Source organism: Phasianus colchicus, chromosome 7 (genome assembly GCF_987193195.1).
Source record: "Phasianus colchicus chromosome 7, bPhaCol1.hap1.1, whole genome shotgun sequence".
NCBI lineage: Eukaryota > Metazoa > Chordata > Aves > Galliformes > Phasianidae > Phasianus > Phasianus colchicus.
Window position 1 is genome coordinate 17,904,766 of NC_143442.1, and position 24,872 is coordinate 17,929,637.

At 34.8% G+C, this 24,872-nt stretch overlaps 2 protein-coding genes across 11 annotated transcripts in view; one reads left to right on the forward strand and one right to left on the reverse strand.

Moving 5' to 3' along the window:
* LOC116232900 (sodium channel protein type 2 subunit alpha-like) overlaps positions 1-24,872 on the reverse strand; it is a 364,152-nt gene that overhangs the window by 102,454 nt on the left and 236,826 nt on the right. The gene's annotated exons all lie outside the window — the stretch shown is intronic.
* XIRP2 (xin actin binding repeat containing 2) overlaps positions 3,090-24,872 on the forward strand; it is a 32,086-nt gene continuing 10,303 nt past the window's right edge. The window contains 2 exon segments of the mRNA XM_090143372.1: positions 3,090-3,578; positions 23,696-23,847. Coding sequence (XP_089999498.1) covers positions 3,219-3,578; positions 23,696-23,847 — 512 coding nt within the window. The 5' untranslated portion in view covers positions 3,090-3,218.

Genomic DNA, 24,872 nt, shown 5'->3' on the forward strand with positions numbered 1-24,872 from the left:
TGGAATAAGCCTCTGTAAGAACACGGAGGTCAAATGATCAGAAAGATTTGATATCAGCACTTGGTAATTTACCTGCTAGAAGAGCTACTGTGCAATTGGAGCTCTGTAGTGGGATGTGTTTTCAGACTTTAGAAGTACTTTGGTTCTCACAGTTAATACAGTATCCCTTCTATCTCCTATCTGCATTAAAATGCTGTGCCCTGCTCTACAACACTGATAGCTGTATCAAATCTGAAAGAAACCAGCAGTCATCTGTCTCAACATCTTTCAGTGCAGCATGCACTGATTACTTTTCACTTATTCATTAGCCCCACTTTATTTTAAATTCTTCCTACTTGCATGCTGCTTTTCTATTCTTGATAGACAGCAACTGTCCTGTCAACTCTAAGAATAAAATATCTGAACAACACACCTAGCTCATTCTTTAGTTAACATATTCATCCTGTATGAAAAACTGCCCACTTTCACTGATTCTTGATGCTTTCATTAATTAAGTTTTAATGGGCCTGATTTTAAAAGTGCAGCTTTTAGACATGAGGCAAGCATTATACCCAATACTGTTGTAATGTAATTCTTTTAGACATTTTGCACAGCAAACTATTCTTAACAGAATTACGCTGGAATATTGTAATGCTGAAATAAGCCCTGATACTGTTTCAAGGGAAAAAAAAAAAAGAATGAAAATACTGATTGTGCTTGCAGTAAAAATACAGCTTTCTTAGAACACCAAAGGCTGCAATAAGTGTGAGCAACATTACAGTTTAACAGGGAGATGCAAAACTGTTCAGTCTTCAGGATCTAGAATAATACTGATATAGATTAATACTATTCCTTACCATGACTTCTAGGCATGTTGATATCAGACCCAATTCCCAAGACTTTTCTAACCTTTACTATACCTATTACAATATAGCCTATAATATATTGCCTATAATCATATTTCAGAAATAGCCCCCCTGCATTTTCTCAGCTGTATGAAAGGCCATATTATACATTTGTTTGAACAACAACAAAACCATCAAAGGTACATGCTTTGTAGAAGTAAAAAGAGCTGCAACTTCATATAAAAATAGAAACAATTTCAAATATTTAATTGGTATTGCTAATAACAAATAAATGAAAAATACTTCCATATAGTTGCCACGATTAAATCTGTTCAGGGACCACATGATGCCTTAGTGGAAATGTCTGCTTGCCACCAGCTTGGATGGATACAGGAGTAAATCCTACTTTTGCCTTCCCTATGTCCACACTGTACCCAGAACTACAGCCTAACTTTTAGTCTACTGATGGTTCAGATGACACTTCAGACTTGATGACTGTATCAAGATTGATTAAATCTTAGAGAAGAACATAAAACTTCAAAAGTTACTGTTTTTCAAAATGAAATATCAGTCTCAGCAATTTTCCCACGTGGAATACATAATCATAGAATCATTTGAGTTGGAAGAAATATTTAAAAGTCATCTAGTCCAACTCCTCTGCAATGAGCAGGCAATACATGTTGTATTAAATTGGAGTTGGGGCTGCTCCACAAAAACCTAGTAAAATATCAAATTGAGAAACATAAAGACATTCAGTTCATCTCCTTTATACAGATATTGCCCCCACTACACGCTATATGCAGTTTTTATCCTCAGACCCTCCAAATTCACTGCTCTAAATGAGACATCTGTCCTTTTTCCTCTTACTACCTTGAAACTTTACTCTTATTAAATAGCAACGTATAGTAACTTTGGTAAAAAATAAAAAATAAAATTAAAAATCTTCCTTGTTTAGTATTTCCAAATTTTTGAATGCTGCTTTAGTTCATTTCACACTGGTCCCTATTTTAAAGTGCTAACAATTATTCATTAGTATTCATTAGTATCTGCTATTTAACTACGGATTGTAGTTTAAGATAGAATAAAACTCATTACAGTTATAATAGTATCACGACATCAATTGGATTAATATGAAAAAATCACCTGAAACACATCTATACAGTCATTTCCCCATTCTCTTTAATCTTCAGTGGAAACAATATCGGGAATGTGTTTTCCAATTCTGTTCTGACGTCCTCTCTCCTCCGCTCCATGCAACTGCATGTGCAGTACTTGACAAAACACAAAGTCACAGGGGCCAGCGATTCCAAAATTTCTAGCTGTATGCAAAGTAGTTAAGTAGAGTTTGCTAGAATACATAGCTAAAAGTACATGAATACTGACACCATCATAACTGAAGCTGCTCCAGCTTCATTTACTAATGCTGGATTTTTCCAGCCTGGAATCTACAGAAAGAACAAACAAAGCTTAATTAGTCTACAGCTTACTCATTAAAGAACGGGAGACCAGTTCTTTTTGCATGTGCTAGAATCATATTACAAATTATGTTAACGTGCAAATCTTGTATTTTGCACTCAAGATAAACCCAGATACTAACAGTTCGCAGGTGGACAAAAAGGATCCTTCTTGCAACTTCCCCACCTCACTAGTCCAGCTATTTGAAGGAAAATGTTTTCCTCTTAAAAAACAACAAATAAACAAACAAACAAAATAACGAACAGGAGTTCAGCAGTTTCTGCAAAATTCATTTGGCTGGGGAAGCACCATACAAGTGTCTGAAATGTGTGTAACTGCACAGATCCCTTCCTTCCCTTGCTGGTTGGACATCAAGCTGTGCACCCACCACCCTCACACCAAGAACATTCCAGCTTCCCTCTTTCTTAAATCACACACAGCTCACCCAGGAGCATCCAATTTCATATCTGCATGTCCTGGTGAATGGACGTAGGTGTAAGGTTATCCTGCTACTCATCCACAGATCTGTATTTGGGAATCAGTCTCCATTTAATGAAAATATACCACAGTGACCAAACTCTTCTGTGCAATTTTGAGCATATGCTTTTACAATGTTCCAGAGCAGGAAATCATGGATCTGCTCCAAACCATGACCTATACTAGCTGGATTTGGAGTGGATATTCTTTCTGATGCTTTTTCCAGCTCTAAGCAATGATAGGGTTAGGTTTCTTTTTGTTTCTTATTTGTTATTAAATTCAGCATAACAGCTCTTGAGTGGGTTTGTTGTGCATGTAAGGAAATAGAGTGGAACTGGTGTTAACCTACACCTGTTTTTTGGTAGCTGGGATTTCTCTTTCCATTGGCAAGTAGCTACCGGCCCTGGGACCAGAGTATGCTGTGGCCTGTTACATGACCCAGAAGGGATCTTGAGCTGCCCCATGGGGGCCTCTGCCAGCACAAGGCTACCTGTCTCTGAGCCCAGGTATATGTTGTATTGGCAGGGCACGCTGGAGCTGCCTGACTTGCCCCTGCAGAAGGGCTCTGTGAAGCTCCTCACGCAGAGATGGGAGTGTGCCAGTGCTCCAAGATCCAGCTTGACACCCCGACGCCTACCAGCCCTAAGGTCTCCAGTGCCAGATAAAACAAGACAGAGCAGCAACGTGGAGAAAGTCCTGGCAGACAGTGAGAGGGTGGAGGTATTCAAGGAGGAGCCCCTGGGTGGCCCTCGCCAGATCGAGCGCTCCGCCATCGCTGTGAAGGAGCTGCAGAGCCGTTTTGAGATCCTGGGTGGCAGAAAGGTGAGTGCCCGGGCTGGGAGAACACCTTAAGGGAATGGAAATGGGCCCCAAGGATGCTGGGCAGCTTTCCCAGCCTCAGCCACTCCTTTTTCTCTACCCTGATGGGAATGGGCAATGCTGCCACTGTTGCCATTGGACTGAAGCCCCTACCAGGTTGGAGCAGTTCAATTTCCCTCTGAATAAGGAATAGAAAGGTTGGGTTTTCCACAACCCACAAAAGCAAAATTCTGCAGTTGAAAATGAGTCCTGAAATATTTCTGAGGTTTTTATGATTTTATCACTTTTGAAAATACGAAAGCAAGTGCAATTATACTAAATAACACTGTTTTGCAAGTAGATCAGAACAAATGGCAAAGTTCCTTTCTCATGAAGTTTGATTTTTTAACACAGTGCAGGTTTTGACTGCATTATTTTAATTACTTCAATATTCTCAAGAGACACACCTGCCATCTTACCATAAATAGAGTCTGGATCATGGAGCAGAATAGCAATCTCGTGATAATACCCACAGCCTTTTCATTAGAACTTCAGTGCAACTTCTTCACAAGCCTGACAAAACTGGTTTCACTCATTACAAGAATCTTCTCTTTTGATACAACCTTTGTGTTCTATCATTCTCTAACTACTTCAGAAGAGCCCTGCTTGTCCATATGGTCATTTACCCTTTTAACTTTAGTATCCAGAATGATTTAAATAAGGCTTTCTGGTCCAGAAACTGGGGTTCAGGATAGTGTGTACTGACCGTCCATACACCAAATCCTTCTGATAAAAGGTATTAGAAAGCTTTTTTTTTATATGAACAGTACAATAGAAATTCATAAGATTCATGAAAACTCTTTTCGCTGGTGTTAGATACGTAATACAGTAAGTAGCAGGTACCAATTTGATAAAGCTTATAACTTTATGGGATCACTGAATATCTGTGATACTTTAAATATACAAAACATAGACTCTTGCTAAGTGACATACTCAAATGCATTTTAAGGTAGAGTCCATTTTGGTCATTTAGCTGAGCATAATGGCAAAATAAATTTCTGTTTCCAGTGAAGAATTATATTCAGTATTGCAGGCATGACCACTGTTGTGGGAGTAATCTGGTTATTTTTTTTAATACTGTTAATATAAAGAACCTCTTACTGAGTGAATAATAATTTTTTTTTTTACTTAGCATTCTTCACTTAATAACCTTGCAGACCTGAATTTAAACAATAATTACCTAGAAAGTAATAGAACTTACTCTCAGTCACAGAACTTCTGGGGACTGACTTCCTCTTGTTGCACTACTAACATATTAAAATATTAATATCTTATTAATCTCTTAAAATATTGTTTTTTGCAAAATTAACTACTACTGTCCTGTAGACACTTTCTTCATATTCACTTTCAGCTTAGAACCTGACCATTACTATTATTATCTCATCAGCATGCTTCAAAAAAATTATTTCGAAGTATGTACTTTTTTGCCAGGTGACCCTCCAAATGAAAAGAAGTTCTAATAAAGAAGAGAAGCAAAGGCTCAGTAGAAGGAATGGGAGGTGAGGGGAATGGAGTGAAGAAAGTGTTCATTTCATCTGCTTGCCAAGATGCACCTGAAAAGTATTTGAGTATATGTCAGATTTGAGTATATGTCAGTGTAGGTCTTCCAAACTTGGCTAAAAATTATTTTCTCTCAAGGTCACCCAACCTGAGGCAGGAACTGGAATTGAAGCTGATGTATTAGGCACTAAAGGACATTCCATGAGATTGAATGGATAGTTAATAAAATATGCATTTTTATTCAAATAAAATTATTAGAAATCTACTTAAGTTGTAATATTTTTGACACTCAATGATATCACTGAGGTCATAAATAACTGAGGATAAATTTAGAAAGCTGCATTAAAGCAGTTTCAATTTTTAGTGCTATGTCTTGCAGTTTGAAAAATATTTACAAAATCAAAATTACATTTCAAATAAGTTAGTTTGCATTACAAACTGAGATTTCCAATTAGTATATGTTATTTAACTGTAATGAGATCTGTGCAGTAGCCATTGCCCTTTTATGTATAGTTAAATGAAAGGAGAGTTATTAGTTCTGACAGCCCTAACTTACACAGATTGATGAAGAATAGACTGGAAGCTTGACAGGAAAGCAAAGCTATGAAAACTGTAATTGATGGAAGCACAATTATAGGAAACTATTAAATAACAAAAGCTGAAAGTGTTACCACTTTTTTAAAACTCATTTTCAGATTTCAGTATAAGATTTATGCTGTATACTTTTTCCCTAAATTACTTCTAGTAGTTTAAAATCAATGGGGTGCTTTGTTGCATGAACCTAAGGCAATTATTTGCTATAATTTCCTGCTGTTTGATACTGTTTATGTTGGGACAACAGGGCTATTTCTTACTTCCTCAAGGACCTAGGAAGAACAAGCATAACAATCCACATAAATCTCTGTCTATATACACATATTTAGATGTTATCAGAAGTAGTACGTATGTACTGAGGATACATTCAGACTGTAGTTCTAACAGGAAAGAAGAAAATTCTTGTATCACAACACAAGGCAAAGCCAACAAAGATTTTAGAAAACAGATTGCTTAAGAGTTGATTCTTTCAGCCACAGTATATTCCCATGGGCAGGGGAGGTAAAAGACAGAGAATTAGCTTATGTATTTTTTTTGCATATTGTAGTGACTTCAGCCGGAAGCAACAGAGAAGGATGTAAAAATGACTATATATAAAACTAAGTCAAGGCCATAGAAATCACAGTGGAACTTTTAAAAATTAAATAAAATGTCTTCTAAGGCTTTGTGCCAGCTGACTTTAATAAACTTACCTTATGCATAAATGAATGTGCTCATTAGCCTTATGCTCAGAAAAAGACTGCCAACTATCATAACCATATTTAAACAGACCATCTCTTGACTAATCAGACTTTCAATTCCAGGGTCCGTATTACTACTTTATTCTGCAGTTAAAATATATGTTCAGTCTAAGAAAGCAAAATTCTTCTGATTAAAAATACTAAAATGTCTCTTTCAGGTTGCATTTTCATAACAGTACTGGTACTTGCCTATAAAATCAACAGAGAAAAATCAGGGCAATTAAACAATGTTAAATCATTAAGTGACTTCTAAACAATTAGATCAACCATACAGCTGGTTCTAAAGCACAAGTTATGTATTTTGTTCTTCAACAGATTTTTCTTTCTGTTGGCTACACATGAACTATATCTAATCCTAATTCTTTGAGTGAATTAAGACTTCATATTAATATAAAAGAATATATAAAGAAATAAATAGAGTAAATAGAGTGAGGGTCTAAGTTTAATGATTTTGAAGCTAAATTACTTGGTCAAGTCAAATTACTTTTGTATCCAATTTGAACTCCTTCTTAGGAGTATTAAAGAGTGTGTATGCTACTGAAGCATCTTAATAAAAGCCTATTCCTAGCTCTCCATTATTTACAAATAAACTGATGTCCCATTCCAATCAAATGAAAAGGTACGTTCCCTTTTCCTGAGGGAAAGAAATCATTTCTTATGAATTCATACTCTATTAAAACATCAATTTACTATACTGACTACCACTTCTGTGCAAAAACTACTTTACTTTATTAGCACTCAAAAGCACTGGAATGTTAATTCAACTAGGGGTTGTGTTTGCTGGAAAGTGATTATGTATGTTTTTCTTAAAATATGTTAATGCATCTGAACTGAGAAAGTAATTTCATGCTTACTTTTTAGAGAAACCTGTTCAAAGAACTTATTAAAACCATTCATATAAATAACCTGGTATATGTTCATTAAACTGTGTCCTTTGCAGAAAACATATGAACTGCTGCCAGAAAATAAATGAAGGGAACAGATGTTTAATGTAAAAGGTTGGACATTCATTATAATTGTTTAAATGTGCTACATCATCTTTCTCTTAACGCTCTACAAAACATTTATATTAATTTAGCAAAAGCATAACACTGAAGAGAACAGAAACCTCACTACAACTGTAGGTCTTTATGCCCTGCTAGCACTAGCATCATTTGTATTTTTGTTACAGATGACAGAAAATGGATCATAAGGAATGGCCAAACAATTATCCTTTCTAAAAACCTTGGCCTTGAAGGGAGTACAATATGGTCAACATTGTGGATTTGGGCTTCATCTAATTCTTAGCTTGCTCTTTTTATGAGACAACGCAATCCATTCCTTTGTTATCATAACCTTTTGTCTAATGCCAAAAGATTCCACATCAGGCCAAGGATATACTGTCTGCTGATGATCAATAAGTATTAGTTAAAACTTCACATTCTTTTGGAAAACTTTTCTTATGTACTTTTACTCTAACCCCAAATGCATTGGTTCTCTACAGGTATCTTAGAAGTCATCTGAAGAAACAATTCTCCATTCACTTAGTTTATTCTCATTTAACTCATCTTTGAACTGTTCTGGCTTTTTGTAGTTTGGAAGATGCACAGAATTGACTTAGACACATTGAAAGAGCACATATAATGGTTTTCTACAAATTATTTCTATTCCTCCCTGTTTAATCAGCACATTTGCAGGGATTCATATTCCATGAATGTATCACCTGTAGTTCTTTAGTTCTTTTGAGCTACTTTCTTCACTCATTTTGCTGTTATTCTTTAATTGTGTATACAAACAGAAATGACTATTTTCTGAAAGGTGTACCTGCCTTTCTTAAGGTGTCAAGGATTTGAAATCAGTACAAATGACTCACACTTGTGACAACTCAACTTTTCACACCTTGTTCTCCATCATGCCATCATGCTCCCCAGTGTTCATTCTCCAATAGCCTGTCACTACTTTCTCTAGTTACCTAATATTAAGCATCCTTATGCCAAATATTTGAACATTTTCCAAATAGCTAGTTCTTATACATTCTTTTAACATACCTTTGTGAACTCTTATTCTTCTGCCCTAAATTCAGCTTTATGATTTTATGTGTTTTATTTGGAAATGGATAAAGCAGAAAAAACAATCTATAATGTGATCTCAACTTAAAAGGCTAGAATTTATGCATCTACATTTCCTCACAGTGAGATGTTACTGTTTGAGTCAACGCAACAATAAAGTTTGCCAGAAAAAAAAGTAGGACAGATCAGTTAAAACTGAAACTTTTGTGTTCTAATTCTTTAGGAGAAATAAAAATTATTTTTCATCTAATTTACATATAAAATACTGTTGAGCCAACTGAATTTTTTTTAATAAGGAACAAGATAGGAAGGAAGATAGTCAGATGACCTCAAGGAAAATTTCCACAGAAAGTCACCTTTGTGTTAAAACTTAATAAATGTTTTTTTTCCTTATTTTTGTTGTTGTTGTTGCTTACTAGTTATTTAGAATACACTAACATTCTTCATGTGCTGAAGATAAGGTTTGCATGTTTTTAGGATTGCTTGTTTTTAACAAATTGCATGGATTTCAAGTGCAGATCTAATTTTTTTAATCTAATTATTGCCTGACTCCATTCCACATATACTTCATGTCCCTACATTAAAAAGATTTTTAGCCTATTTGTCACTTCTATTTTAATTTAAAGAGATGATTTATATCTGTTATAATGAGTTGACTCTTTAATGGAGCACAATAAGCTAACAGGAAAAAAAAACTTTTATAATGTTCATCCAATGATATTTCCTAGGATGACAGGGAAGTCTGTTTAAATATCTGAAAAACTATTCTTGGATGAGAAAAATTCACATACCATTTTAATAAAATATTATAAAAATCTAGAAAATGAAAAAAGTACATAGTCGGGAAGGTGTTTTCATAATGTTCAGCTTTTGGCAGTTCACAAAATATTTTCAGTTCTTCTACCTGTGTCATTGTAGATAGGACATTATTTTGCCTTTAGTTCTTTCAGTAAAGACCGGCAAAACTCAAGACAAATAGTTATTTTAGACTAACTGAAGTTCTCCACCTGTAATTTGGATATGAAATAAATGGAGAAGTTTTCACTTCAGGAAAACTGAAACAGTGAAGAGTATTAGGCTAGGTTTCTCTTTCTGGGTGCTATAACTGCAATATAAGGATATTTCTAGTAGTAGAAGTGCCAATATATGGGAAGCCTGTTTATATATGCAACATTGAAAATGGCACTGAAGAAACAAATACAGTGTCATCTCATTTTGCTCTCCTTTCTTTTGTGGGGAAGTATTTAGGGCAGTGTTTGTTTTTACTTTCCACAGTGTATTTTAAGCTGTGATAGTCACAAGAAAATTGAGATTTTGAAAGAAACTGGCTGACTAAATTTTTTAAAAGCAAGTAATCTTATTTTTAACAGATTTGAGGAGATTAGTATTTCTTTAAGTCCTGATCTAGCAGAAATTACCTTCTTTTAAGTTCAGAGTTATGGCAAACTGTAAACTTTAGCTCAAGTCTTCGAAAGAGAGAATAAATCAGAGAAACTCCGCCTTCCATTTGCAGATCCTATTTCTAACTTGACAGTGTGCACAGAGAGAGAATGGAGAAATAAGGAAAATGTACTTTGGGACTTCTTAGGAAAGGCACAAAAACGAGTAAAATCATGAAAGGGTTCTTCTTTAAAGATATAAATCTCTTAAAGACTAGATGTTGTAGAAGTAAGCTTTAACATTTTAAAATCTGTAAAGATCAATATAGTTAAAACCTTTTAACTTAGAAGTTGCATATAATGTCCACAGAGTTTTGTACAGTTTGATTTTGCAGATAAAGAACTGCGCTTTCTGGGTCATCAGAAAAATCATCTCTACTTTTTGCAGACACATAAGCTAGTAAATATCTTGCTTTACCTGAGGGTATTTTTGTTGTATGGTTTTTGACCTGCTGGCTGGAGGCAGCGAAGCTTGGTAACTTTTATGGGATCGCGACCATAAAGCACTTGGAAAAACATACCTCCTTTCAAAGGTCAGTGCCCAGAAAACGATGTCTGGGAAGGTATGTTTCTTTGGTATCATGTTTTTTCACTTCATCTCAAGATTTAGCTTCAGGTTAGTTTTCACCATTTTATAGTATCCCGAGTATCTTTTTCTGACATACTCGTCTATGTTTTTTTAACATACTTGTGGCAGAAAGCAACAAACCTTAAAACATTTCACTGTCACTCTATTCAGTGGTATTTGGAAAAAAAATAGCAGCCTGTGGCATCTTAATCAATTCCTGAAGCAACGAAACTGAAGTGGAAAGATGGGAAGTAAATACGTTCATTACTAGCACGTCTCGGGAAACAGCACTGGGAGGAAAACATAACATCTAGGTTAAGTAGATTAGGAAGGCAATAAGCTTGTGACATAAAGTATAAGAAACCAACAGGTGGTGGCATGCAGGTTAAAGCAGAATCATAAATTAAACAAGAGGGAAAGAGACATTACTCGTTGCTGTAGATTACACTGTGCAATACGTGAAAATAAGCAATTGCAAGCTAACAATCAAATAAGCACCTGCACCAAAGTATACTCACGATTAATATTTCAATAGGCCATCAATTATGGAAAATAAAATCCCCAGACTGTCTAATCCTATTATTTTTTTCCTCCAGTAAGAACAAACTGCTAACAACGATGTTATTCTCTGCCAGTAACAAGCAAAAAGCAAAATGGGCTCATCATGTTTTTTGAGGTTCTTATCAAGAGGTCAGAGTTAATTGGTCCAAAATAATCACACTCAGGAGTTTCGTGCTACTGTTCTGAATTCACATGAAAGTACAAAGTACCTGCATTTTAAATGAAAAATACAGAACAAAATATGTTTGATCTCTATATGTCCAAGGCAAAGGTAGCACTCATATATGGGTTGAACAACCACTGTGAACCCTTCAGCGCAGAAGGCAGAAATGAGTTGCTAACTATACCTTACTATATCAGCTGTCATAATAGAAGAGATCCTTGAAAGATCCTTTTTACAAACTCTCTCACATTTTTATTTGTGTCCCTTTAGCTACGTGTCCTTTTTTTTTTTGTCACATCTTTTTTTGAGTGTTTCAAAAAAGCTACATAATGATGGCAACCTTTTTTAGATGTTTTCTGCTCATATTTATGGCAACATGGCATGTTATCCTTTATCTGAGCAATCTCTAGGCATTTAGTAAATGAAGGAGAAAAATAAAAAGAAAATACCACTGTCATACTGTAACCCCTTTTCTTTTCTCTCTTCCCTGTGTTATAGCATGTTTGTTTCAACAGTAAGAGAGTAGAAACAGAATAGTAAATATTATTCAGGATTAGTTAGTTCCTGAACTTTGTATACTTGGCCAGAGTTATTCAAGCCATGCATTGTCTTTTGCTGAAGCTGTTTATATGAAGTTTTGTCAGAAATAACAATTATTGCTGGACTATGGATATGAAAATAGTCTGGTGAAACCAACCTAGTGAATCTCTCAAGTTATGCCCACTGTCTCAGTCTCCATCATTTACTATAATTTTTAGCAAATTCTCTGTAGTTACTTCTCTTACTTAATAACATCTCTATAATCTGTGTTAATCTTCTTCTATAAAATATGTTTCATTTTCTCCCTTATTACTCATTTTCAAACTTTAGCCCTGCGTCTGACCAAAGAAATACTATTTCCTAAAAAAAGGAACGCTGATAATATATTTTACTAGCTTTTACAGATAACAATATTGTGAAAAATAATTAATTTGAAAACACATAATGGATATTGGAAAGTTTACAAGGATTTTTAAGGACAAGATGCTGTAGACTTCACCAAAAGTTTCCCACATGTATTCCCCCTGGAACGTACCAAACAAATGACTTAAAAAGTTCATCTACTGTGCTCCATATTATGAGAGGATGAATGCACGCACTAGAACACATGTTGCTTACTGTAGTTTTGTAAATGAATCAGTGAAGGTTTTAGAATTTGTGTATGTTCAATGTAAACAAATACATTTAAGACATTGAAATGTATTCACTAGTTGAAGCTCTTACTAAAGGATGGATTGCCTTTAGTTGGACTAAGCCTTTATTTTCCTTTTTTGCATTGGGCTACAATAGCAGGATCTACCTCAGCAGCCTGAACAAGTGAAGGAAAATGCTTCTTTCATCCTGTTTCTAAAAGTATTGACAGAGGACATTGAGAAGTAGCTTGCTCTGTGTTACTGGAAAATGATTAAATTTTTGAAGCCAGGCAATATTCTGGAAGGAAACAAAGGAGAGAGTAAAGAGAGAAGATTGGCACACAGAGCCATAGGGAAATATAGTGCCTACCATGACATAAAAATACTAGTGATTTTGTAAGACATTTGCTTCTCCCCTATCTGCTAGTACTTTTGTTTTTGGTTTATTGTTCTTTTTTTTTCTGATTCACACTGCAGAGTACTTTCAATAATTTACAGCAATTTAAAATAATTACAAAAACCATGAAATAGCAAAAGAATGTAAATGTCTGCAACAGTACTAGATACAAGATGATCACATTAGAAAATGTCACTGTCATAACTGTTATTTTGTTTTACTTGAAGGCAGATGCACACAAATATTTTAAGAACTTTAGAAGATCTAATCCAATATTTATCTGAATCTAAGCAAGTTTCAGCAAGAGAGTTTTTAAAGAAAAGCATATATTCTAGATCTGTCAGTGAATTTATAATAAACAAACAAAAAACCTAAGCCCACGCATCCTCTCATGAAAGCCAAAATAAATAGCATTTGTTTCCAACTCCATTTCTTCAGTTAACAGTAGCAGCACTGGTATTCACAGACAGAATAACCAGTAAAACAATGGCTCTTCCATTTCTTCTGAAAGGGTAGAAAACACAGTTATAAAATTAAATCCTTAAAATAAGCATCATAAGGGCAAAAATATATTAAAGAACAAAGAAGTAACCTTTGAGGTGGCCCGGGGACATAGTATGCAACAGTGTTCCTTTTAGACTTGCATGCTAAGAGATTACTAAGTTCACTACAGTAAAGGAGCTTTAAATAAAACTTTATCATGCTAAAATAGAGCAGTGCTTTTTAGATGTTGCGCTAAAACTGCTATTCAATTATTATAAAAATAGGAAGCACAAACGATCATTTTCGAATGAAATGTTTGACATATGCATGTAAATAGAAAAGTTAAAAAAAAAAAAGCAAGAGGAGATAGTTGAGGAAGGCTACAGTGTTCAATTTCTCCTACATTTCAAATCTTAACTTCTATCTCACTGCAAAAGAGACAGCATTTTATGCACCTACGGCACAGTTTGGAAAGAGAACTTCAGTGATATTCTTGGTTACTGATCACTTTCATTTAGAAAGAAATCATGACTTTTTCAAACCTGAAAATTTCAGCCCATTAATCCTGGTTACAAAGCTATGCTGACTCTACTATCTCAGTTTCTTTGCTGTTGGTCTTTCTAGTACATTTCACATTCAACACAGTTGTCACAAATGTGGACTTCTCCTTCTTCATGTTTTGCTGCTAATATAATGCCAGTGAGTTATATGGACATCCAGTAACAGCTTAGGATGAATCCTGTCCAAGTTGTGATTTAATTTCAGTTTGCTTTAAAAAGATATACTAAGATTTACCGCTACTAAGTTTTTTATTTCAGTGTCATGAATTACGTCTTTATTCATATTTTATAGATAATGGAGCTGGCCTACCTTAAATGATTTTACTCAGACTAGTATAATAGTTTTGAAGAAAACTCATTAAAAAATTCTTGGTTATTGTTATGTGACTTAAGTGTGGCCTCAGTTTCCTTATGTGCATCTGTTTGGTGTGTTCTATATCCTCTAGAAATTACCCGTCAAGATGGACCACTACACATTATTCATTTGAAAAGGAAAGTATCTGTTACTACTGCATGCTCTACACTTTCTTAGTAAATGCACTGTGCAGTTGCTGATTTAGCACAACTATTTGTTACAATCCTGTAAAAACTGCCATAATATTGAAAATTAAGGTCTTACAACAAGCTGCACATAATTGACATTCCTTTCATAGAATAGAATAGGAAGAGATCAGTTTTAACAATTAAATGAGTTTTCCTTTTTGGCCCATACAATCAGGCTGTTACTTTTTAGGCAGTAATACCAGGGACCCTGTCTCAATTTTGCTACGTTAATAAACAGCAAATCAGTAAACTGATAATTGAGAGTGAAATCTATAATCATAACATAAATTTTAAAAGAGAATGCAGCCACTCAACATTTCTTCTTCATGTTGAGCCCCATTCTGAGACGACAATTCTGCAAATATATTTTATTTTTCTTCAGGGCATCTGTTCTCTACGTATAAGAGAGTTATTCTATACCCCTCCTCCAAATGAAAATACTGCCTTATTTCAAAACTGTTTGCAACAGCTGAAAAGAATAAGCATCTCTGGATGGGCTGGGGATAAAATGAACAAGCAGGTTCCAGGCAGCCATGCTGGCTTTTTTAAAAGCCTCTTGAGAAATCCTGTCTTAGTGAAGTGGTGCATTGCAGAGAATCAGCTAAGAAGTGGCTTTCCCAGTTTACTTAGTGGCTTCACAGAGTTTATGTAGCAGGTGTTATTAGCACTTCTCAGTAATAGTCACTTTAGGGGGTTTGTCATCCATCTTAATAATGCCACCAGCATTTCAGCAGATGGTAGACATGATTCCATGCACTCACTGCTTCTAAATTGCACCAGAACGGATTTCCATCATATTTTTAATTACAAATGAGAAATATATCAGAAACAGACTTGTCTCATGCTGGCATTTCCAAAGGCATTCTTCCAGGCAGGCAAGGGCTATGCCACTTTGTTTTATTTTTTATATTTCACAAAGATTGAATCATTCACAGGAGATATTTTCAGCTTGTTCAGAGCTAGAATTAAATCCAAATCACTCTTGTGTACTCTTCAGCTAAGCATCCTCTTGTTTTGAATTGGAATATAAGGTACCAGCTTTAGTGATAAAATTATTGTGCTAGAAAGCTTTCAAAAATAAGCAGAACACAACATATTTTACCTCAGTAAGACCACCTCCTCTCCAGTCCAGACTTGATTGGCCACAAATATTATCAACTATTAAGAGCAAATCAGGCAGATCAGAAGATAGAAGGTTTTACATTTCTTATTAAATGTGCAGGCAGCATAAATGGTCAAAAATGTCTTCTAAAAAGTGAGTCTGAGAAGAGTTAAGACTGAAAATAAACACTAGTTCAGGGTATCTTTACAGTGAAGAGTAAGAAAACATTTTTAGAAATAAATATAGTATATGACTAAAGAACTTAATTCCTGTGATGGACCTCCCATTTACGTACTAAGCTGTTAGGTAACAGTAACATTTAAGACCCAGTTCAGCAAAACTCTGAGGCAAGCACTTGAATTTCCAAGCAACTCTTGGGTATTTAGAGTTACAGACATAATAAAATACATTGCAGGATCAAGATTTTAGATAGCTTTATAGCAACAGATCAAATTTGTAAACGTACTTCATTTACTTTCTTTGTCATGATCCATTTATTGGTTTATTATTTTCCTTTTAACCTATGCTTTTACACTTCCTCTTTGGGCAAAAGTTCGGCGGTAGGTAGCTTTCCTTTAAATAGCACATTTAGCAAAATTAGTTGAGATACTATGGGACGGAAATGAGAAATTGACATACCAGAATTCTGGGTATTTGGTGTGCATTTTTCAAATACTATTAAACATGTATTATTTTAAAAGAAGATTAAATACTTTGAACATTAATAATAGATTTTGGCAGCCTACTTAATGTGGCGACTGCAAATTCTTATTTCTATCTAAAGTAGTTCAATGCATTCAAAAACGTAATAGTAATTTAGTAAATAGTTTTCCTCTATTTAAAACTTTATGTGTTCTGGCCTACTGACTTTCAGATTAGTGCAGGACTGGATAACGAGTGGAAAATCCACTATCTAAATGAAGCATAGTCAATCAGTAGGCTGATTGAAATTGGAATCTTTATCTTTGACATCTCTAAGTGTAATGACTGCATATTCAATGAAATTTGGCAGTCCAATGCTTCATACTTTTCATCACGTCTAGAGGATTATATCAGAACATAAAAATAGCTTCTTGTCACATTTTTCTGAGGAGCCCATTAAAAAAAAAAAAGGAATGTAATATCAGAGCCAGTAAGTAAACTGAATTAAATTATAAAAAGTTAGATATAGACAGATTTCAACAAATTGTGTCCAACAAAAAGTAGTAAATACTGTTAAACAGGGTGCTCCACACAAGTCTTTGTAGCAACTGCATGCTTGCTCCCATCCTGACCGCACACATACAGTTGCAAAAGCCTGCAGTAATCAGGAAAAAAAAAATCTTATTTTAGTTTTCATTTAGCAATTTTTGCAAAAGTTGCATATATTAGCCTCTAATTAAGCACCTCTTGGCACTACCTCGGTGCTTTTTCAATAAGTGGCACTTATGGTAATTCTATCCTTATTAAGCAGATGTCTATGCCACTCACTGACATTAGGTTATCTGGGGAGATATCCCAATAAAACAGTATGCAAATTAAATTTGTCCAGATTAAAAGGAGTTTATGGTAATTGTAACACCTTTCAATAAGTTTTTCACAGTAGGAAATATCATTTTCTTAAAATAAATCTGAGCCCTACCACTTCAGCAGGAGCACAGTGCAAGAAAATCATCCTTCAGAAGCCCTAGCAAAAGAGGATTGCTGTTTGTGACTTGGTGCAAAGGCATCCTGGAAACTGTCATGTGGGGGTCACTGTGAGAGTGAAGGGAAGGAACAAAAGAAAACGCTTATGGAATTGGTTACTTTAGAAAAAAAAATATTCTGTGGAGTGCTAATAACGCAGTTCCCTTTGCCCCGACAGTTACTGCATTCCAGATCGGCACTGTCCTCACTCAGAAACCATTAAAAGTACCATTCACCTATCAGGCACTTAAAGAGTATGGATAACTACAGATCACTGTGATAAAAGCTAAAATTAGCAAAGAAAATTACGGGAACTTAATTAGAGGATCTAAAAGAGAATTAATATATTCAAAATGTTAAATTTACTGAAGTATAATCATATTTTTGACAAATACATTATCGGTCCCCCCCCATCTGTGTAATTATAGAATAACTGTATATTTCTCTCTTTTTGCATACATTAAAGACAGAAGTATGTAGAAATGAAAAGACAAATTAACAATAAACACCAGTTTCAAGATACTTAATATGAAGTTAAAGGAAATGAAATTCACTTGCCTATAATAAAATGCTTCATGGAACTAGAATGACAAATTCGTACCATGGCATAAAATCACAAAGAGCTTTCCTAGAATTTGTAATTGACAGTGTTTACTGAAATTCCCAAATTACAAAAACGCTAAATAGAACTCCACTGCAGTCTTGAAAAATGGGAATGATGTGCACTACAAATCAAAACCTGAGATTCAGACAGGTTTGCAGATGTAAAAACTGAGCACTCAAGTTCAACTAGTAATATTTTATGTCTAAAAGGCTTTTCTGTTTTATTTGATAAATATGTTTTTCTAAACTTCAAGACACATGAAAATAAGCTTGAATGACAATACCTGCTGCCATGGTGGCCAACATTTCAGAAATCTGTCCATAAAAATATTTAGGCAAAAAAAAATCTGAAGATCAATATTCCTAAAATTTATAAAACATGGCCAAACAATATAAAGATATATTAAAATGTATGTCCAAAAAGTTAACTTATATAAACTTCATAAGTAGCAGAATAGCTACTTCAGAAATGAAAATTTGAAAATGTTATAAAAATATACTACAAGCTACAAGAAATATATAAATGACACTTACATTGGTCCACACCTTGCAATAATAAGAAAGTGTAAACTCTGAAGACTTTTAGCCGTGTCTGGTAACTACAGACAAATGTATTAAGAATATGTTTAATTGATTAAGAATACTAACATTATATGGATTCAGAGATGACAGCAAATAGTTGAAAACTATTGAAAACTGTGTTTCGAGTGTTGTTTTTTTGTTCTAATACTGCAGAAGTTAGAGCATCATTAAAGTGATTCTCTGGTATCCTAATGGCTGCTGAAAGCACACATAATGCTGAGGCAATATGATCCTGAAGCTGTTCTCGTCTGTGCCAGGCACTGAGTGGTTGCAGAACAGGAAAAGCAGGAGACAGCCACGTTCAGGATGACCTAACACCACGTGCAACTGCATTTTTTTTTTAAATTATTATTATTTCTCTTATTATCCCTTCTCCATCCTTCATTTTTCCTCTCTATAACTATTTATTCATTACAGATTGTCTGTACCAGATTTCAGGTACAACAGTCAACTCTTCAGCTGCTTTAAACCAAAACATCACCATTACTACTGGGTTACAAACGTAACTGATAATCAGCTCTGAAAAAGGGGTACGTAACAATTAGCAGTTCGAAGCCATATCCCCTCCCACACAAAACAAACATCCTATTCATTTCAGCCACCTGCTGTCTCCTGATCCCCTTGGCAGAGAAGTATCTCATTGCTCTCAGACTACCTACATTCTGGCCAAGCCAACCTCCAGCGCTAAAATCACCCACTGTTGTGTCTGCATCGTAACCCAGTCTGCTCTAAGGGATTATCTTACTGGCACTGTGCTACTGTGACATTTCTGAGTTGGACGGACAACTTGTGAGTACTCAACAGACCAGCGTGGAAGAGTACACATGAATGTGGCATGGAGCAGAAAGACAGATACTTTCTTTACTCCAGAAATTTTCCTCTTGCTAGATCCCTCCAAAAATACTTTTCATAACAGTCAAGGAAAACGTTTCTAACATTTAAAAGCAATCAGGAAAATAATTTAAATTAATTTTAAACCAATTATCTCCTGTAAATCTACTAAGTTAAAAAACAGAAAATCCCACAGAGTTGTTTAAGGTTCCTTATACCTTGAAACCAAACCAGGCTTAGGTTTTGCAGTGTGTTGATTGTACCTCCTGGTCCATCTGCTAAAGTTACCATCCACTGTATTCAAGGTTTCCTTTCATGCTCACTTCCATCAAGATGGTAGCAGCACTTCTCTTTTTGAGGAGGGAAGGGATAGGGGAGATACTGATGAGACAATGTGTGTAATGACTGGTGGTGCCACAAGCATATGTTCTGAAACAAGGGAGTTACGATACTCAGGGCCCATTTTATTTTTTAAATAGCTTTTCATATTTTCTCAGAATTAAGGCTATTTGTCTGAAAATATTTTCACCTTATAGGTATGCTAATCTACAATAGAGGGCATGAGGGATCATTAATGGACAGCCCAACTAATAAATAGGCTACTTTATATGTTTGCCCCAATCACCTCTAAAAGCTAAATAGCTTTTATTTTAATTATCATTTATTTTAATTATTTCTGCTGAGCAGCTATATCCCTTGGTTTCTGTAGCCTCTCTCAGATGAAGCAATAGCCTAAGGTAAACATGCTCTCTCAATACTTATAGCAAACTAATTTTTGCTCCGTGTTAAAATAGGAAGACAAGCCCCTCCAGGACTCTATCTTCCAGTTTCACTGGAATGTCTGTTGCTAGCTCATAACTATGCATCTTAAGAAAAACATTGCATCACTGCATCATCCTAGTTTTCTTTAAACATTCTTAATAGACTTCTTTTGATTCCCTGTCAGGTTGCATATGTTCAGACTTAATCATAAGGACTCCATATGTTTATTCTTTTTCCTTCATCAAAAATACCCCCAATAGCTGTCTGTTGGCCTTCTGCCCTGATGTTTGCAATTCTTTGTTATAAAATCAAATGCTTTCCTTGCCTTCCCGGATGGCTATTTTAAGGACAGATGCAGTAGGGTAGGATGCAGGCCATGCAATGTTGCTGTGGCACTTTCAGTGGTGTTCAGACTTAGTGTCTTATAAACACTTGGCTTTGACCCAAACTTGCTCTGATAATCTGAATCTTTTGCTCCATGACCTCTGAGAATCATAATTATTTCCAGAAAAATAGTGCACCTGCGTGTGCTTCTGCAACATAATCATGTCAAGTAGAATGGGTGGAATAGAGCATGAAAGTACATGGACTTGTGTCCAAATATTAAAGGCATAAATTGCAAGTCTTATGTTTACGTGCAAAACTACCAGTGTCTTCCTTTTGAAATTCACAGTTCTTTGGCCATGGGCGTGGCTTCACAAAGCTAACTCCCAACAGAATCTTGGAAATGAACTACATGCCAGCCACCTGGAATCTGAAATGCTGTAGACTTCAAATGGCAACTTTAAGTAGTTTTTGAGTATGATGGAAGCTGGAACCACTAAGTACAGAATTCCTTCATGTTGATAAAAATGAAGTGACATTTAAAGAACATATCTGATCTGACTTCTGGAGCACAATAATCACAAAACGCATTTGAAAGATAGAATGGTAGAATGCAGTTAAACATTTGATGAGTTCACATATTATACAATCAGTCATACTTAAGACTGAATACCAAACACACTAAATATGCTGAAATGGTTACTCTAAAATCATCAAGCACTTACTGAGGTTAGGAAGAAACTATCCCCATAGTAACTCATTTCCCAGTTTTCCACTTTCCTATGTTATATGTTGGTTCATCTATCAGACAAGATCAGATAGAGTTCTCATATAATTTAGTAATACTAAAAAATTGCAGCTGTTTATTTAGTCTTTTTCTTCAAATATCTGATCAGTGGTCATTCAGATAGGGGAGAAGAAAAAGTCTAGCTTATTTAATTTTAGCACATCAGAAATTAGTCCTTTCTTTGAAAATAGAAATGCCTATTCTCACACAAACTACATTATGAACAAAAATTATAAACAGCAACTTCAATTCAGTTTCATAAAATAATTTACCACTGATAATACATATCTCCAACGTAATTCAGCAAATATTTTTCACATAATTATTTCAGAAGACTGCTGTTAAAGAATTATTTCAGCAAACGTACAAATGATTTTACCTTTGTGCTCCTTCAACTTTTTAACTTATTATATGTTATTCCTAAACAAGACTGAAGCTAAATTCAGTGTCATATAAAATAGGATGCATTATAATGAATTAGTAGGCTATTCTATGCAGATAAATATACATTTTATTAATACATGTTCTTTTATTAAGTCACCCTCCCCCACATTCATTCACTGGATCAGCTTCCCCAATGGTATTACACAACCAGACTGCTTATCTACTTTAAGCTGTCATAAATTAACTTTAAAAGATGTCTCTATGAAGCCACCTAGTTTCAAGACATCTTGAGAATCATACCTTCCATCTACATCTTCTACAGTCCTGTCTGTTACCTTATTAAAAGGAAGATATGAGTTTACAGAAACTTACATGTCCTCACAGACCTCTTTTTAGCAGAGGCATTATACCATACCATTCTGCCATAGCCCTGACTTCTTCTGTAATGCCAAGTTTAGGACTAAGGTTTGAAGTGCTCTTTACCCAGAAGTGGAAGAGTTATAATTATTCTTCTTATGGATTATTAACAGTTAGAAGTTCCACATTTGTGAACTAAGTATATTTTCAAAATCTCACTTACTTAAATTGTTTTGGAAGTCTTGCATACAGCTCAATGAGGCCATGAAATAGATTTTCACAATACACGTAGATGTTCATTTTCAGGTGCTTTACGATGTTGGAGCAAAATAAAACTGTGCTAAGTTATCTAATCCAGGTCATGAGTACTAGCAGTAGATCAAATCTGACTTGACAAGGCCACAAAAGCAATTTCAGAGTTACAACTACTACATAGGCAGGTCCCACAGACTGTGAGTGAAAACGGTCTTCAAGAATATGATTTAACTTTACTGGAGGCTTTTAAATTTTTTGTTTGAATAGTTTCTGTCTAATTGATATCCATCTGCCTATGAGAATAGTTTATACAATTGGAATACTGCAGAAAACTGTCTGATTAATTCCATTTACCAAATAAAAAAGTTCCTTTTGTTGTACACTTAGCTATTTACACCAAAAACATAACTTGTGTTTCACACTGTCATTTTGTCAGTTATGAATCTGAAAATGCTGTATGGCAATACACTATTACTACAAAGAACAGCAGGTAATAAAATGTTTGTTTTAATTAGCATTGTAAGTTCGATTAAATACTGTTTCATAGCACTGAAAGTTCCAAGCAGTTACCTAACAGATAGTCTGAAGCCAATATGAAGTACCATATCTTATTTAGTGTGACAAATCAGAAAACAGAAATCTAATCAAGAGAACTTGTATACAGTGTTTGAAAAGCTGTGATCTATTACATCTCATTCCCATGCAGCTCTATTTTGAAGCAAACTTAGAATAGTAAAAATTTTACAAGTGATTTTTGGTTCTCCCTCCCTGCACTAGCATAGGAAACATCATTTTATAATTCAGGCTAGCAGTATGCACCCCTACAGAGGATTTTTCAACTTATTCCTTTGGAAAATTATAAATTAAAAAAAAAAAAAGGTTTGTTTTGTTGTTTTCTGGTGTTTTTTTTGTTTGTTTGTTTGTGGGTTGTTTTTTTGGGGTTGTTTTTTTTTTTTTTTTTTTTACTATTCCTGCTGTTTCAGATCCTTGAGGTAACAGCTGTAATCAAAACATAATGGGTGTTATATCCAACACATTGCACTTCTCTGTACTGAGCACTATATTGTATGAGAGGAAGCAGAAGCACCCCAAAACACAAAGTTTGACACAAACATTTTGCTAAGCTATAATTTACTCACTTTACCTCAAAAGGCTGAGACCACAGTGAGAAACTAATGATATTTGGTAAATTGTGGAACACTGGATCACGATAGCAATAAACCAAATTCAATTAATACATATCATAGCATAATTGAAAAACAAGCCTCTGAATAATGAATGCCCATGTCCATCTGGTCTCATTTGTTGTGTTTACAAAATCTTGCATACCAGGTAATGAAATTAATAAAATTTTCTGTCACCATTTCTACGCACAAAAAAGCATTTATGTGAGCAGATGGCATCTTTTACAGTGATCCTTACCATGAAACCTTTTCACTGCCAAGCATGATGATGTGTTGAATTATAAATTAAGCTGCACCCACTAATTCACAATCTACAGTGCCATAGAATTTACCCCAGAGCATTTTGGAGCCCATTACCACCTCCTAAGAGCACCGTCTTCCAATCCACTCCCTCTTTATACCCTTTTCCACCCTGAAAACTGTATCTGTTTCCTACTAATAGCTTCCAATTCACATCACTGTGATGTTTTCTCACAGGAAGCAGAAAGTGAGAGGAATTCACTTTCATCAGCACTGAAGAGTTACCCTGGGAGCCAATCTGACATCTTGAATGAGTCCAGTGTGAAAAGGGGGAGAGCAATCTTCGAGAAGATGTCATCAGGAAATGGGCAGAACAACTTTGAAGGTTAGTTTTACCACTTTGATCTGATTTCCTCTTTCAGTAGTCTACAGTAGCAGTCTCCAAACATTTCTGATGGCACACCGATACCCCTACCAGTAAGACACTTTTGAGCATGCCCTCCCCGTGTACATATATATATATATATATATATATATATATATTTTAAAATAATATACATTACTATTCTATGAGTACCAATATATTATGTACACAAAAATAGGTATTAAAAAGGATGAAAGATGTAATAAGTAATTTAAAATGTTAAATTGTTAAATAAATGTTTAAATATCCTGATATAAGTTAGTTTCTTCCTGCAGCTCAATTGTCTTGTGCAGATCCTGGAGTACACACACCCACACACACCCTACTTTGAAGGCCACACTACAGTGTAAGAGAGCATACGTACCTGTGCTTTGGTTTAATAGAGAAACAATATTGATTATACACTACTTGGTTCCAAAGTCAAATATCTGTTATACAATACAGTAACATGCAAACATATTTGAGATTCATCAGTTGTATACTTCTGTTTGCATTTATACAGTAAGTGTATGCAATGTATCACCATGCTAGTGCAAAAACAGCTCGGAACATGGCAATCTTCCTTTTATCTCTCCCTCTTCCATTTATTCCTCCTGTTCTCTCAAGTCTATGCCGGTAATGTCAGAGAGAATCATGTGTTTAATTCCTTTACACATAAATTAAACAATTTACTTCATCATAGAAATGGCAAAGGACAATCATACTCATACAGTCAGGGCAGCTTCCAGTAAGGGAATATGACATGCTTATCAATGCAAAAGTAGTTAGTTTGTTTTTTGATGAGTGCCATAAATATGATAAGTAATTATTCAATAAAATATAACAGAATGGATTCATATACTTTGCAAATGTATTCCTTGTAATTTTCATTTACGAATGTTGTCAAATGTTTTTGAAATCTTCAAAGCTCAATAATTTAAAGTTTACTCTTCTCATAATTTTTGATGAGAACAACCCAAATCTACAAATAAGTTATCAAAAATATGGACA